This window comes from Anopheles cruzii, chromosome 3, assembly GCF_943734635.1.
Source record: "Anopheles cruzii chromosome 3, idAnoCruzAS_RS32_06, whole genome shotgun sequence".
In the NCBI taxonomy this organism is placed as follows: Eukaryota; Metazoa; Arthropoda; class Insecta; order Diptera; family Culicidae; genus Anopheles; species Anopheles cruzii.
The window spans coordinates 35,541,292-35,558,251 of record NC_069145.1 but is presented as its reverse complement, the minus strand read 5'-3'; the positions used below and the strand labels follow the sequence as shown (position 1 = coordinate 35,558,251).

Here is a 16,960-nt window from a genome sequence, read left to right as displayed (position 1 = left end):
TTTTAACTATCTTCATTCGGCGCATAGTTCCCATTATTGCGTTCTGCTCGACAAACGCTGTTTGGAGCCAACTGTTTCTTGGCCACCGACCAAAGGCGGTTCTGGCGTCCCGTGTTGGTGTAAAAGGTTGTCTTTGTTTAGTTTACCTTGTAACCGAAACGACACACGGTGCGCATTCTTTCACCATCACTGAACTGCGATAGCGATTCACAGACTCCGGTTTAAACGTTAGAGTTTCATTTATTTATTGCGTTTATTGTTTTCCGTTCCGTTGTATGGTATGATCCAGATATTCTGCGGCGTGATACGTTCTTTTCTGTTTAAGAATGGGTAGTCTCTTTTACTTTTTCGTATATGGTTAGCGATGATGTCGCACGCCGTTCGTGTGAATGAGAAATCATTATTCATTCGCCTGTGTCTGAAATGGCGCCAAGTATTACAGTAGCCGGTAATCCGGCACCATTTTGCATCGCCTGCAAGTCATTATTACAGAGAAATACGTGTTACGTTTATTTGTGTGTTCGACAACTTTGTATGGTCGTGATAGCGGATGGTTAAGAGATGAAGGTATGCTACAATAAACTATGCCTTTACGCGAGATCTACTGTAAGCTGGACATATGACGCGGTAGTAACGATTGGGGTTTATATCTTCGGTTGTCGTCGCAACATCCGAAACGGGGCAAATGGCTACTGGGGAACGATTAAAGCATTTCGCTAGTTTTGCGCTACGCAGTATAGCACTCCAGGAAGTGGCGGACGATGCGGTTATGAAATTGTACACAGATCTTAAAGTTATATTGGCGCAGGAGCTGTGTGCAAAAACACATCGGTCGACTTTCGGTAGTCGGACAGTAACGGAAGTGTTAACAAAACATAAATGCTCGCTGACACACAACTCTGAGTTTGTAGGGTAATTACTAAAACAATGCCAACTCTGCCTCTACTTGTTGAAGATTGCATATTTTCTATGGCTAAACTATCGCAGGATGTCGCTGACTGTCGCAGGCTGTCTGACCCATCTTGTATTCGTAATTTAAAAAAAACAGCTCAATTTATTGTGACCTCCAAAAAAAACGAAGATTTGTATTGTTCCACATTCTTCCCGGAGTGGCAAAAACGGCGCTAAGTTCGGTACACACAACATCGAAGCCTTTGAGTCAAGGAGCGCGTGCTGCTTCTATCGCAATGTCTAAGTAATACACAGTAGAGCGAAACGTTCGAAGAACAACGTACACGTACATAATAGACAACTGCTGATTTGTTTTGCTTGTCCCATTGATATTTACTGATAACCTTGCCACATCCGGCAACAAGCGTGTCTGGTCACGCGCCCCATTACTCAGCTTTTGCTTGCAATGCTTCGTTGGTTGGCTACGTTGTGGAATTAGGATTAGGCAGACGAAAGTCGGTGTTTCTTCCAAGAATTATTTTACTGCAATACTTTTTGTAGCCTTTGCAAGACATGCCCGGAGTGTTGATAGAGATGAGCTCCCTGTTTGATGTGTAGTTAGTTGTTGTTGTTGTATGTGTGTGTGTATGATTTTTTGTTTAAATTTCTGGAAATTATCCACAGCCATATTTTGCGACAAACGCCCGTTTGCCTTAATTCAATGCATATTCAGTACAGCTTAATACCACCTGCTCCTTCTAGGGATATGTTTGAATGCTCTGTCTCTTTTGAGTGCAATGAGTTTCCCTACCTCTTTGCCAAACTCTGTACCTTATTGACAAACAATCCTGCTTTTCGGAAAACAAATCTATCGTGTTTAAAACGACGTTCTTTTTTAATGATGCTTCGCGCAAACTTGCACATACCTGCGTTTAATAAATATGTTTGCACTGAAAGCGTCTCGTTCGTATCGGTTAAAACATCCTCATTCGATTGCTTTGCTGGGGGTGGTGCCATGCCACAATTTGCTGGCCCGTTTTCACTCGAAATATTGTTTTATTATTCAATTGCCCTTACTTTAATATCATATAAAATACTATACAAATCGTTTGCACCCTGCACGGCACACAGACACATCTAGAAATCATACACACAGTTAGTACCAGCCTTCAATGTTCTCGCGATGACTATCGTGGCTTTTGCTATGCTTGGACACTATTATACATTGTCAGCCATTTATTGTTTTTATCTATCCTAAAATCTCATTTTTCAACATTTTTCATTACTTCATCAGCAACCGCTCCGCGATGGCTCAGAGAAACATGAAGGAGTTTAAGCTACGACGGCTACCAATAGACATTAATTTGTAATGTTATTGTTTTCTGGTTTGATTTACTGATTTGACATACCCTACACGTGATAGGAGCAGCATAGCGTGATCTTGCTGCATGCCCGGATATGGAAACTTGCGCTAATCAATACTGCCTAATAAATGACGGACTTTAGAATAGGACGTGGCCAATTTGTATGATCTCTCTTCCGTCACTGGCGAGTCAACGAAATGCAGAGTGATGGCATAGTCACTAAAAATTGCAACATTACAATGCTTTCATTCAACCTTCGCAAAGCATTATCGTTACAGTGTTGCAACAACAAATAAAAAACCTTTCTTTGTGGAAACAATTTTTATATTTACTGCGCATGTTGGAGAAGTTTTTTTCTTTCTTGCCAAGCCTTGCACTGCTTTTCGAGAGCAATAAATACAACACTGAGCATATCTTAATAGCCAGATCGAACCAGAAAGTGATCATCTTCCACAGCTTAGCCGACACACTGGACCAAAACAATACGAAAGTCAGACATCGTTACGTTATTTCTTATAGCTTGAAATCAATCAAAAACCTTTGGGATATTTCATATCCCGCCACACGAATTGATCATCTGAATAGCAGCTGTTTAACTACACATTTTACATGAAAAGCCCGAAAGGCTAATATTTTGTAATCAATACTCGGTGTTACGTGTCATCTCTCTATCTTCCCCTCTCTCTCTCTATTGTCAGTAATGTTGCCGTTTTATTCCATTCCCATTGACGAGAGAATGGATGACTTATAGGTTCCATATCTCAACTTATTATATTTTAAGCTTGCCCTACAGACTAGTTCGAAGGCCTACAAACACAAACCGAAATTTGAGGATGAAAACTGCAGACCCATTTACTTGCACTAACAAGCGCTGCACAGTAGGGGTTCTCACTAAACACAATTTCTATCACAAAACAAACGAACACGAGTATAACAGTCGCTAGGAGTGTTTCATTATTAGATCGCTTATCAAGCGCGAACCGCCGTTGGCAGGCTTGTTCAATCCTACGCATATCTAATACACGTGTCACTTGCATTACTCGCAACAGCAAAGCATCGCTTCCGTCATGGTGTCACAAAATTTACTGCTCAACAAAATGGTGAGAGAATCAACGGAATCGTTCCAACGAGTGTGCGAAGCGACAACCCAACCACAAAATCCACAAAATCCTCAAATTCTCTATCTTCCTTGCCCACTAATTCTCCCATTTCCGTTACCGTACACACAACCTGCCGTAGATATGCATTGACGGTAGTTTTAATCACCCCGCGATCGGCTGACCGCTGCCCAGCTGCGTGGACGAAGCAGACGCGCTGATGCTACGACGCCACCGTTTTGATGACTATTGTTTCTAATGACAGTGTTGTTGGCCGTGTTTCCACTACCAGCCAAACCGACAGCCAATGGGAATGACGTGTGCAGCGGTGGTTCACAGCCAGCAGAACGTGGTAGAGATGGCAGTTTACTGTTCATTGAGCAAATGGGAGCGCAACAATGCTGGCCGTACACTGCTCCAGCGGCGCGTGAATGATTAGATGTGAGCGCTAGGGGTAACAGCTCCGTCAGGACGGAGGATGAAACTGACTAGGTTAGCATTTCGGCCGGCGCCAGCGGTGCACCGACCAGCGCAATCGGGAAGTTCTTAATGTGTGTTTGCCACTGCGACGAAAGCTGGAAAAACTTAACTCCCGTCCATTCGGTTCCATCGATGTACACTATATTAGACAGATGGTAGGAGCGCACAAAATTAGACCATTAAAAAGACGTTCCTTTCGCACACACCGATCCTTACCTCGCAAAGGAACTGGATGGGACTGCTTCGGTGAGCAGATCAGTCGAGCTACACCCTCCACGCACTGCTCCTTCTCAGCTTCACGATCTTTCTCCTTCTTCTTGCCCAACCGCATTACTAAACAAAAAACGAAACGAGGCCCATTCAGAAGCAATCGTCACCGAGTTGCTCACCATTCTCAGCACCTCTTCAAACTTACTTTTTTGTTTCTTCTCTTTCGTGGCAAAACTCAACGTCAAACCATTGGTAAATTCCCCATAGCTTGGCACCTGCGGCAACCTCCAAACCTACAAAAAATTACAAAAATCACTTTCTGCACTGCAGTTTGTCTTCGGTGCGTGAAAACAATTGTGTGAACACTAGGGCGCACCTGCAGATGGCGGAAAGAGCTCTTAATGCTGTTCTTTCCGGACAAATCCTGGCTCTTGCCGACCGGCTTTTCCTTCTGATCGGTGATCGGTCGGGCTAGAGGCCAATAATCAACCTGAAGCTCCAGCGATTCCTGCACTTGGTTCGACGACGACGGTTGCTGCTGCTGCTTTTCCTGTTGCTCTTGCTTGACGGTGATCGGTGTTTGTGATGTCGGTGGCGACGTCCGCCCACTCTGGGGTGGCGAACTGGACAGTAACCGATCGGCGCTACTTTGCGACGCGTACGTTAGCGATTCATCGAGATCTAGTGATAGTTGCGGACCTTCAAGGTAACCGATTCGTACGTCCTGTGTGGTGTGAAAGATTGACAATATGTTTTTAATTTGACGCACGCACTTTGCGCCAGCCATCAATCCCCACACTCACACTGATGAATGGTACAAATATTTGACAGGAATCTTCGTCGCGATAATTCACCATCGCTTCGGCGATCGGGACCTGTGTGCAAGGGCCACCGGACATCAAGTAGCGTTGTATCCGGTTGATCAGCTCGGCCGATTCGTTTTTCGTTTGGGCACTTTCCAGATTGGCGACCCGTTCGCAAAGCTGCTGCCAATTTTCGGTACAGAACATGGCCATATAGCTCGAATCAATCATCCCTATGTAGCGCGCCACACCGCACGATCCTGGCGAAATTGAACAAAACGATCGCTTTAAATCACATCAACCTGTAACAATCGCGTCCGAGTAGCTTACCAACGGGGATGATGTAAAATCTGATATGATTCACCCAATCTGGCGGGCGTATACCGAGCAAGTCTACATAGTGTCGTAACACGGCACCCTGCAACCAGTCGCCTCCGACTAGAACCACTTTCACCGTGTTTGGCGGCTTTGCGGTCGAATTGCAGCTAGAAAGGATTGCGGGTAAAATTAGAAACAAACGAAAAACAATGAAATATGCGAAGGCGCTCTTGGGCAATCACTTACTATTTTTGAATCTTGTTCATAAGCGCTTGCGTTATTGCTTTCACTTCCGCCGTGTTGTTGGGCAAAAATGTTGACCGAAACGTCGACGATATAAGCGACGCAAAGCGGGGCGTAAGAGAGGCAGACGTTGCTTCCGGTGGACCCACGATAGTAACCACCTCCGGTAGCACCGATTCCTCCGTGGTAAACGTTCGCTGCAGCTGTTCCAGCAGCGACTTTCGTGGTTCCACGTTCGTCGGGGACAGACACGTTTCCAGGGGCGATGGTTTCTGTTGATGCTGCTGCTGATGCTGCTGCAACTGCTGGTGCTCCATTTGGAAGCTGAGCGTTTGCTTTTGCTTTTTGGCACTGTTCGGAGTGCTGCTGCTGGTGCGAAACAAGCGGTTCTTCTTTTCGGACGTGTCCTTCTCCTTCGGCGGACTGCCCGTATTTTGCGGATCGGAGCTCAGTGCCTCCGGATCGGTGTTGCCCGCGCCCCCTTCATTGCCGGAGCTGTCGTTCTTCCAGTCGCCGGAACGATCTACAGGAATATCAAAAACGAGCATTGTAAGCACCGGTGGACCCAAAGCAAGCGACAGCAACTAATCGTCCTGACGGTTCACCGATATGCTGCAGAGCGAATTGATCTCGAGATACTTTACGTGGTATCATAAAAATTTACGAAACTCGTGTAAGTGATAAACAGAATGATTTCAGTAAGATAATACTAACGAAGTAACGGTATATAACAGGTAAAGGAAACAAATCACAACGTTAACAAATGTATGCTTTGAGAAATGCCAAAAACATGCCAAAAACGGGCATATCATCACACGCAAACATTGCATAATCAAACTTAAGCAGTCATAAATTGGAAAAACAAAAACAGAAATGCCAAACCCTATCTCAAAAGGTGAAACAAACGGTTAGTTCCGGTGAATGCTAGCTTTCCAAGCCGACGACATAATGTAGCCGCCAGTGTGTACGAAATAAAAGGTGTGAACCGAAGGAACTCTGAATTTCAATCCGTGTTTAGTGTGTTGACTTAAACTTGTGTTTTCAAATTCATTAGCCTCTAACAACGAACCGGTTGCGGTGAGAGAGGAACAAATTATGTGCACGAAAAATGTAGAAAATGTGGACAACAAAACGACGCAACAGTGTCAGACATAGTTTGTGTGTGTGCGTGTTCGTGGGTGTGTGTTTGTGTGTAAGTGTGTGTGCGTGTATGTGTGGATAAGATAGGGTTGATAGTAAATACATGAACCACAACGACTGTTTAAAAAAGCTACAAACCTTGGTTGTTACTGTAATTGCTAGTCTGATTGTTATTAATACTGTTGCCGTTCATATTATTAATAATATTATTGGCAATTGTTATTGAATTGCTTTTCTTTTCGGCGAGCGAGTCACGCTTCTCTAAATTGGGTTTCTTTTCTGGCATAAAATCTGAAAGGAACATAAAAGATAATGAAAGAAAACAAATAAAAAAATGGGAAATAACGAAAACGGAATGCAGACATGTCTCAGCTGAATTACGGAAGCCTAACGACGGTTTTAATGACGATCGAATGTGAAGCGGGCGTTGATGGTTTGATGAGCTGACAAGACAAACAATGTGAACCCACACAGTTTAAACACATAAATTTCATGCATAGCGTTAACAAAATGATACGACTCATGGATGAGCGCACTATGGATGATCACTAGTTGAGCAATAGTTTCATATGGAAATGGAGCGTTTGATGGAAATGGAAATTCGTAGCACCGCTTATCACGCAAAGTGAATAGAGATCACGAAATTAATTACTCCTGAAAAACAATCTTCTCTCAAGACAGATCAGCTACACGCAACTTCTTACCGCTCAATGTGCCGGAATGATAATACAAAGATAACGGCTATCAAAAATGCGCCGCAAAATGCGCGCTGTAAATATCGTAGAGCGAACGCCGGTAGCAGAAAAAAAGTGTGCACGCGAATCGCTAAATATAGGCCTTGTTGGGCAAACAATTTATGTTTATCAAAAGCACACGAATAATGGTTGCATTACGAAAACTGGGATATGAAAAAAAACATAAAATGCTGGTACGTACTAAAAAAAGCCAAATCTAATTCAAATCGAAAAATAACAACTGCCACAAAAAAGGAAAATCGCGTTGCTCGTCGTTGCTCGTTGTTGCTGCTAATGCGTAACACACATTAAACAGTAACGAAAATGGCAACCAAAAACGGTGTCATGATTCGAGAGAGAGAGCACGTCGAAGTCTACTACACGAAGCCACAAACTAACGGAAAGCCATAAGCAAGGATGCGACGACGGGGTTCGTCTCCATCGTCCGCGCGCGCTGCTGCCGGGCCATGGTTTACCTTTGTTACCCCCTTTCTGCTGCAGCGAGCTCAGCTGTATCGAAGAATGCTGCTGGGTAAGCACTGGTTTACCCGAGTTCTCAAAGAATGGCCTCAGCGATGGCTTCGGCGTCGAGCCGATAGATAGACTGTCCATGTCCTGCCCGGAGTCGTCCCCTTCGCCGCAGGACAACGACTCCAGCTCCTGGAAGAGCGCGTCCAAATCGCGCTTGCCCCGCAGTGCCGGACCACGCTCCGGTACGTCACCTTCCAGTTCCTCCGGCACCTTGAACCGTTTGAGCAGTGAAATGATGCGTTGTTTGAAGTTTCGTTGCTGAAAAAAAAAACGGAAGACGGAAATCGTAAGCGATGCTCGTGTCTCGTCCTCCGTCTCGCCGCTCTTACCCGACTCATTTTTCCTCTCGACCCTTTCTCTTTGGCCATATTTTCGAAATCACTGTCGCTATCGGCCTGGTTAGAGGGCAGCATATTGCCGTCGTCCTCCTGCTCGCCGGATTCGAACTTTTTGTACGAATCGCGCTTCCCGGCATAGTTGCGCTTGGCCGCGTATCCCGACAGGCCTTCATCGTTGTCGTCACCGGAGCTGAACTCCTGTTCCTCGTCCTCGTCCGAGTACTCGTTCACCCGGTCCGTCACCAGCAGGCTGTTGTTGTTCTTGTTGTCCTGATCGACCGGAATGGACGTGACCTGCGTGGCACGCAGCGTCGCTATGGTTAAACCGGCGCGCCCCGCCTTCCCCGAGCCGTTCAGCTCCACCGTCATGTCCATCGACTTTTGCAGGACCGCATCCATCCGGATGACGCCTTCCGCGAGCGTCTTGTAGCCGAGGATGGTGCGCGTTTTGTACTTTTTGCGTCGCTGCAGCAGAATCAACAGGCGATTGCCGTCGCGCTTGATAAAGTGTGGATACTGAAGGCTGAAGTGAAGGTCCAGCTCCGTCTCCAGCAACGGTGGTGAGTGCAACTGTCCACCGGCGGCCCCAGCACCACCGGTAATGCTCCCACCGATACCGGCGGTGGAGCCACCACTTCCGGGACCGCCTCCTGCAACGGTTAAGCCACTGTTCAGACCCGAACCTAGCGACTGTGGCACTGGGATCTCGTGAGAGCGTAGCGTTCGCTTCGAACTTTGCATCCGCACCGCCAACGAGAGCGACGTCAGGTCCGCCGGAAGTGGCGTGAGCAGCGAGAGACGGGTAATTTTTAACGAGCATAATCTGCAAATGAAGAAGAATGCGGAATGTGAGAATGAAATGACACTCTGTGGGTAGCGCGTGGTCCACATGTTATTATTTACGTATTTGCATTCGTCACGTCAATTTGATACATGTGTGCCGTGCTGTGTGGGGTTAACATTCGGCGAGCACGACAGTCAACAGAATGGACGACAATGTGTGGTGCATAAATTATGAGTAACAGCAAAAGGACGCATAGAAACAGTGTCACACACTGTCCAACCAAACCGATCGACATACATCTTGTCCGGCCACATTATATGAGGTCCGGGAGATTATGATCCTTATCGGTGTATCGTTACAGACATTCGTGATAACCTATGCTTAATGTTGCAGCCATTTTTTGTGCCCTCAGCTTTGACTAGGGTTACAGATAAAACGCTACAGATAACCTCTAATTGTCTAAACCAAGCAGCAATACGTGATTTCCTAATTTTGATTCCTTTTCTAATTCATTTTTATGGCTAATGACAATCCGCGACAGAATGATGACCGTGTGACTAATTCGGGGCGCTTCAATCCGTTGTTAATTAAACTAACCCCGGACACCCGTGGACGTCGTCGTGACTTTTGTTTCGTCCAAACGGAACGCCGGTCTTTATCGACACACCGGTCTGCTGGTTGTGGCCTTCCGTCCAACACTGTTAACACCATTTCTTCCGGTTCCGGACGGTGTTCCGGTTCGAGCGTAGCTGGAAGGTAGCACCACGTGCGCAGACTGACGTATAAAGTGCGAATTGAAGCAAGGCACGTCCGTCTCGTAGGCCCTTTGTCTTCCACAACGCCGTAGAACGCGGTACGTGCGAGCCACAACGGTCGGACAACGGTCGAAGGATAGAGGCTAGACCCCTGGCGAGCAGTTGATTGATAGGTAAAATGTACATTTTCCATCAGCGCGGCCAGCCACTATTTAGTGCGAAGAAGGTGCGTGAGGGTCTTAAAAGGTTGCACCCAAATGGCACAAGCAACGTTGCAAATCGCAACGCAACCTGATCGATTGGTGGTCGCAAAAGGTCATGAAAATTCAATTTAAGCCTAAATCCAGCACATTATAAATCGTACATGGTTTGGGACGCTTCTTCGCTCGGTCGGTCGCTCACGCGTCGTAGGATTATGCGTCACAAATTGATCAAACAAAAATCCTTTGTCGTGATTCCGTGCCGTGGGCACAAAACACGAACACGCTACCAACCGCACCCGGGGACCGGGAAAGTCAACCGCGTTGTAAACGACTCGTCGTCGTCGTCGAAAGCGGGTGAAGCGGTTATGTATAGTTTGGCTGGACGGTGTGGCCACTTAACCTCACTTTCGCTGGCCATCATCGGCCCGGTCTGACGTGACAGCCGCGTGGCCGCAACCATCCGCTTTTAGGGCTGCAGTAGAGTCGCTGAATGCCGATTAGAATGTCAACTGTCTTTCCCCAGTGCTTGCCAAATTAGCTAGCAACCTTCAGCGTGACCACAACAACCCACGTACCTGGGCGTTGTTCCCGCCAACGGGCACAGTTGGAATTGATTTTGCAATCAGCCCAGGAATACCCAGGAACAGCTGCTGGGCACCCCTAAAATGTTGGTAAACTAATTGCCCGCCGTAAAATTAATTGCAGCCCACCACCGTTGCGCAAAAGTACGACGAGCCCCCCGCGACGGTGCCGCGGTGTGGTATGTCACTTAATCCATTGCGACGATGTCGCCCTCGTGTCACGAGTTTGGCGTTGTGTAGTTGTTTTTGCCCGGTTCGCATTTTATTTTTACCGCCTCGCGTGGTGTTTATAGCGCCCCACCGCACGGTGGTCCCAAACAATAGTACACACCATCATCATGTGTGTGTCTCGGGTGGGTTAATAAGTAGTTAAGCTGGCGTGCAGCATGCAGTGCTGGCCAGTTTGCCGAAAGTGCCCATAACGAATCTTCAATGGACCCCGCGCGTAAATGAATGGCCAATGTTTCTGAAGAAGATTGTAAAATACGCCAACCAACATTCGCCAACAACTTATGAAAAATGGCAGAACAAATACAAGACAATTTGGGCAAAGAAATTATGAAATGAATGCTGGCAAAATTATTCATTAAGTAAAATCGCCAGTTCCAGTTGAAATGTTTCTATTTTCTCATTACGCCTTGTTGCTCTACGAGCCTCTACAATCGATCGTCTATCGGAAAAAAACACTCACTTAGGTGGCGACCATAAAAATCCCACGTCCGTAATTTTGGGCGTTAAAGGCTATACACTGCTGGCCAATAAAATAGGTAATTGTGTAAAACTGGTACAATTTGATCTCTACTCAAACCACTACTTGATCACCATACTGATACTATACTTAGATACACTACTATACGTAGTTTTTTAGCATGGCTAGTTAAATTTTACTTAAAAGTGATCGGTGTGTTACCGCCTATTTTGAAAGCAGTTTGATTTGGCAAGGTCAAAATAATAGGTACTTTGTTGTATACGCTGCGATTTCACCTGACTTCTTGAAAGGAATTGGTTAATTGGATGTTGCTGCAATAAATTTTCAAGTGTGGATCTTAAAAATAACATTGTTTCCTGGTAGAGCATCCAGAATGGGCAGAAGCACTCATTGCAATCCCTGAGGAAAGAAAGCTTGTGAAGAATCTGCGCAACGAAGGCGCGAAGGGTACAAAAGCATCGCCAAAGTACTAGGAAGATCAGTAAATTTTGTGAGAAATGTTTTGTTGTGGAAAAAAAACAAAGGAAACGAGGGGAAAATCAAGAAAAACCAAGCCAACGACAGATCATCGTATATCATTTTTTTTCAAAGCGGATCCGTTTGGTTCGTCCAGAACGATTTGCTCAATAATAAAAAAACATTATTAGCCTAAAACCTGTCTATAGGCAGTTGTTGCCAAAAGTCTTGTCAGGATTTGATCGCTTTGCTGCCTAGAAGAGTGCATAAAGTGCTCCAAAACATCGCCGGATACACGGGGTTCTCACTAATTTTGAAATAAAATATTGACTTTCTATTGTAATAGGTGAATTACTAGAATTGTTCACCACTTTTAGATTATCTCTATTTTATGTTTAGTACTACTATCTTGTGCTATCATTGTAATACCTGTGAATGGAATACGTTTTGAAAAATGATCAAATAATGCAGCTTAAATGCTGTTACTTATTTTATTGGACAGCAGTGTAAATAACAAATTGAGTGACGCGTGCGGAATAATGGTTTGCCACAGCTACTTTTGCAGATTCAAAAAGCACGAAACGAGCTATTCGTGGACGACCGAAAACTAGTAACACGTAAATAAAAGCCATCGAAAAATAGTTTTAAAACTTCTATTTAAATAATTATTAACCGACAGAATAAGGGTTTTTTACTATTTCGCTCTCCGCACTGGGATCACTAGGAGGATCAGTATTACACCATAAAATGGGTTAAAAATATCGAATCGGCTTCCGAGTTGACAAGTGGCCACACTCCATTCAAACGCAAGTGAACTTCTATTGCTTCACATGGAACCGGAAGTTCGTTTCGCATTACCCAGAAAGCAGGTCACTTTAACGCTACGATGCATTGCCATTGCCACGCACCGGTTTACCAATTACTTGGCACCGTATTTGGCGTATGTTGTCCGATCTCCGGAAGGCAGCCCGGTTTCGGTGCTACTGACAAGTGTGCTGCCCAAATGCAAATCTACCTGCTCCTCCGGTGACAGATGGATGCGAAGGTTCCCCCGTCAGAGGCCACTGACACTGACGCCACGCCACTCAATGTTGAGGGCCCTTTTCCGTAGGTCCACACACTTCCGTAGACCTTCACACCCTAAACATTGCAACACCCGATGGCGATGGCGGCGCAGTGCAACGATCCACGCAAGAACACACACGAGCAGAACCGCACCTCACGAGCGAGATATTTTTATCTTTCAATGCCTTCGCGATGCCACGGCTCGGGGTCTTCCTTCTTTTGGGGGTCTTGTTGCGTCCGTGCGTGATGATGCATGCAAAAAGCCGACCACCAGTGCAACCCGACCGACCGACCGATCATCTCTCGCAGAGACCTTGGTAGATCGGACGAAGTCGGCGAAAGAATGTTGACAATCAGCACCACCCAGGGCGCGCACACATGTGTTCCTGAGATGCTGCGCCATTCGCAACACGCGGAGCTGCCCAGCTCAGCCTACAAATAAAGTGCTATTTTTATTGTCTCGTTAATGGGACGTGGCATCAGAAGCACGTTTCACCGAAAAAAAAATCGCACCACGCAAACGGAAAAACAGACCATTTTTCACCCCATAAAAATGTTAATAGAAATCGAACCACGTATCAAGGAGCGGCGGCGGCCGCCCAGCATGTGGTTATCATCGTCGCAGAGCTTCGGCGATCAGAGCCGCGCCTTTGGAGCGGATCGAACTGCTTTGGAACTGCCACGGTTGATGCTGCTGCTAGCTGCACTTATTGCCCCGAGAGCCGGCAGCTTATTTTATCGCCTTTACGAGACCCGCTTAATGCCGATAATATGTTGCGATTTTAATTTGCGTGTAGCCGGGCGCGCTGCTGGGCCGTGGGGACTCCCGCTTTTACGTTTCATTACCACCCAGACGCCTCGCGGCCCGGATGGCGGCCCTTTTGCGTCGTCGCCGACGGTGTACCCCCATAGCGCTATGCTAATGGATGACTATTTTGATTAAATGATTGATCGATTGATTGATACCAATTATTGCGCCACGCCATTGCGGCGAGACAGCAAACCCTCGTCCGGGCGGGGGGACCATGGGAAGGTTTCTACTTTTCCTTTTCCGTTGGAAAACAAAAATGAGCGCGACCATAACGGGGGCGCCATCACCGGTGCCCTTATCATCTACGCCTCTAGTAGTCACACAAAAAGGAACTTTCCGAGACGTTACGTTCGGTGCATCTAAATATGATTCCCCAGGAGAATGACAATTAGTTGGATTCCTGCACAACACGCTACAGGAAGTTGCGGAAATATGTGTATTCATTAGATGTGGCTCAGCAATGCATAGTCCCCCCGGAGGACCGCCCCGACAAGCTCCACTTTCAAGGTTACCGTGCGTAACCTTCCGTGCCAACAACATGCTCTTGGCATAACCTTCCCGGACGACGTCGTCCTCTGACTGCTCGCCGGTGACTCATCGTTCACCGGGAAACTCTTTCTTCGCACCAGTATTTAGGAGTAAGTTCTGTCTCCTCTCCCAGGAGACCGGCCAGTACGACGACCACATCATAACTCTTGTGCATTGTGAACCAAACTTTGGATTCATAAATTTGGATAATAAGCGAACACCGAAAAGAAAAGCCCTTCCTCCGAAGTGGGTTGTGCATTTCCGTTTGCTTGTCTTTTTGTTTTTCTTTCGCTTCGCTCCCCGGCAAAAGGTCACGAAGCCAGAACAATCGGAAAAGATAAAGAGAAAATTTACTACCCCGGAGACGGCAACTCTTGGTGTGTGCGGCGCGCGAATCAGTAACGAGGTGGTCGAATAATTTATGCAACCGGTGGGGCCCCGTCCCGGCTTACGAGCATTGTCGAATGTGCAGCTGAAGCTAAAGCTACCCTTAAAAGGCATGTTTTGTGTGTGCTCAAAAAGTGCTCCGAAGCGAATTTGTTCTTTGTTGACATAATTTTCATGTAGCTCATGGAAATCGGAATCTCGGAACTCTACTGAAATTCCCCGAATGCACGAGAGGCTGGCGTTTTGCTAGCGGTCATGCGAACATAACTTGAAGCGTTCATAAACATCCGATGCTAATTACCATTTTGGTATCAGATAAAGTGCCCGTCTCCTGAACTCAACACAAAACATGGCACAAACGACACAAAAATTTTGCAACAAATTAAGAAGAGACCGTTTATGAGTGCAAAAGGCCAAGGAAACTTTGGACAAAAAAAATCAACCGAACAGTTGGAAGAACTCAAGATCCTACAGCCGTCAGTTGACATAATTCCAGACGGATTGAACATCTAACAAGGAAGCTGACTGTCCCATTATGTAAGTTAATTTTGTCGGTCAATTTTTGACCCAGTTTGGGTCAATTTTTTACAGAAGTTTACAAAAAACACCTTTGTACGATGAGCTGTTACTCTAAAGGTGAATAAATCTAAAGGATAATTACTTTTTATAACGACAGAACTTCTTATCGGAACTTTGCTGCCGCCCTGTGGAACACTGACTATGCTCTGGAGAATGGATCGAAGAATTGCCGGACGCCCTTACCAACCCAAACGTAGAACTCACCATTGCCACATCATACGAATTACCGGCCCCCTCCCAATGCCAGTGCCAGTTGATTGGCTGTCAGCAAGGGGGCCCCTTCTGGCCCAACCCCCGGGGGAACGCGGCCGAGATTCATCAATTTATCTTTCAGTTTTATTTATTCATTTGCCCTTAAATCTGTGTGTCCGGTCCAGACGTTGTGGTCTGGGCCTCCCCGCACGGGGGTTGGCGCGACGAACACACATCCCAGATTGCTCCCATCCGACGACCTTGTGCTGACGACCCAGGAAGCTACTAACCTGGCCATCATCACCGTGGCACGGCCCGGCGGAACTATTTATGCGCTCATTCATCATTCCAGACTTCACGATTCCGCCAGACGAAGCAGGTGGGTCGCAGCAGCGGAAGAAGCTTCTCCCAGGAAGGACGCCAGTGACGCAGCAGCCCGAAAACTAGGCCAGAATAGATTACCAGCCGCTCCCAGCCACCCAGTTTCAATACGGTTGTTAGCCGAACTAATCATTCAATCTTACTCACGCTCACCTCCGACCGATCCTGTGGGCGCCCTGCGATTTCCTGCTCACCGCGGAGCTTCCCAAACCTATTGCATAATGTGCAAAATGTGGGATGCCGTGGGGCCGAGGGGCAAGAGAGCGTGTTATGCACGCACGCGCGAGTGCGCTCGAAAAAAAATCACCTTTTTGTCCGATTTTTCTCACGCAGCAGCAGCGAAAACCTAGTGAAAGCATTTCCACGGACGGCCGCCAACCAGCAACAGCATTGGGGGGAAGAAAACGAAAACCAGCACCAGATGATTGTCCGAGGCGAGGTGCAGACACGGAGCACACACGCCACAACACACACACTTTCGATAACGAGAGCCAAGCGAGCTCGGCGCATAAGAAAAAGGGAAGCTCTGATACCGTGAACAAACTCGTTACCGACTCACACAAATCGATTACGGCACCGCGCCTGAAGGCGGCGGCGGTGTGGGTCGGTCGGTCGGTCGGTCGGACGGGTGGCCAAAAACCGTGCTGGTGGCCAGCATAAGATCCGCCACCAGCGAAACGTCACACAATCGGCACAGCCGATCATAAAATGAAAGTGTCGGGGGCCCGGTGGTGGTGCCAAAAAACGACAGAGCAGAGAGGAAGTGTGGTGGTATCTGGGAAAGTGAAAACCCTACCACCGGCACCGGTCCTCCCCACGTGTCCCCCCCATCGATTGGAGCGCCGCCGTCTTGATTGGAAATTCGCTGACGCTTTTCACTTCTTCGCCTCGAGTTTGCTCTTATCGCACGTACTCAGACAGCGAAGGAGCGGCCAATGTTCCCCAAAAAACGCTTCCATTGCAAATAAACTGCGCCTTCGGACTAACGCGCGACACTGGGGAGCTGGAATCAAGAAGGTCCTCACGTCCGAGCATAATCGCGCGCCGACCGACCGACCGACCGAGACGGCAATCTAGGCCAATGGATGATTTATGAGCCACTTACGGTGCCCTCCGATGATGATCTCGCCGCCGTCGCCAATCGGTTGTCTTCCTTATTTGCATCGTCCTCTGCTCCCCCCCTGGCAATTGTCTCAGAAAAGTCCCAAAGTATGGCGAAAGGTTGTTCACGCGCACTTTCGCCACCTGCGCTCACTGGCGGAAGCCATAGCAGTAAATCATAAACTTTGACACCAGAAATAAAATCCTGAACCGCGCGCCGGCCAGCGCATTTCGGGGAATACATCGTGTGCGCCTTGTTTCGTGGGGCTGAATGCACAA

At 47.1% G+C, this 16,960-nt stretch overlaps 1 protein-coding gene across 1 annotated transcript in view; it reads right to left on the bottom strand.

Moving 5' to 3' along the window:
* Nucleotides 1-1,075: 1,075 nt before the first annotated feature.
* Nucleotides 1,076-16,960, bottom strand: part of LOC128274523 (phosphofurin acidic cluster sorting protein 2) — a 32,199-nt gene continuing 16,314 nt past the window's right edge. The window contains exons 2-11 of the mRNA XM_053012750.1: nt 8,141-8,972; nt 7,757-8,069; nt 6,685-6,837; nt 5,410-5,929; nt 5,176-5,330; nt 4,846-5,105; nt 4,419-4,766; nt 4,248-4,335; nt 4,049-4,165; nt 1,076-3,971 (exon numbers count right to left, since the gene is read on the bottom strand). Coding sequence (XP_052868710.1) covers nt 3,841-3,971; nt 4,049-4,165; nt 4,248-4,335; nt 4,419-4,766; nt 4,846-5,105; nt 5,176-5,330; nt 5,410-5,929; nt 6,685-6,837; nt 7,757-8,069; nt 8,141-8,972 — 2,917 coding nt within the window. The 3' untranslated portion in view covers nt 1,076-3,840. The remainder of the gene's footprint in view (nt 3,972-4,048; nt 4,166-4,247; nt 4,336-4,418; nt 4,767-4,845; nt 5,106-5,175; nt 5,331-5,409; nt 5,930-6,684; nt 6,838-7,756; nt 8,070-8,140; nt 8,973-16,960) is intronic.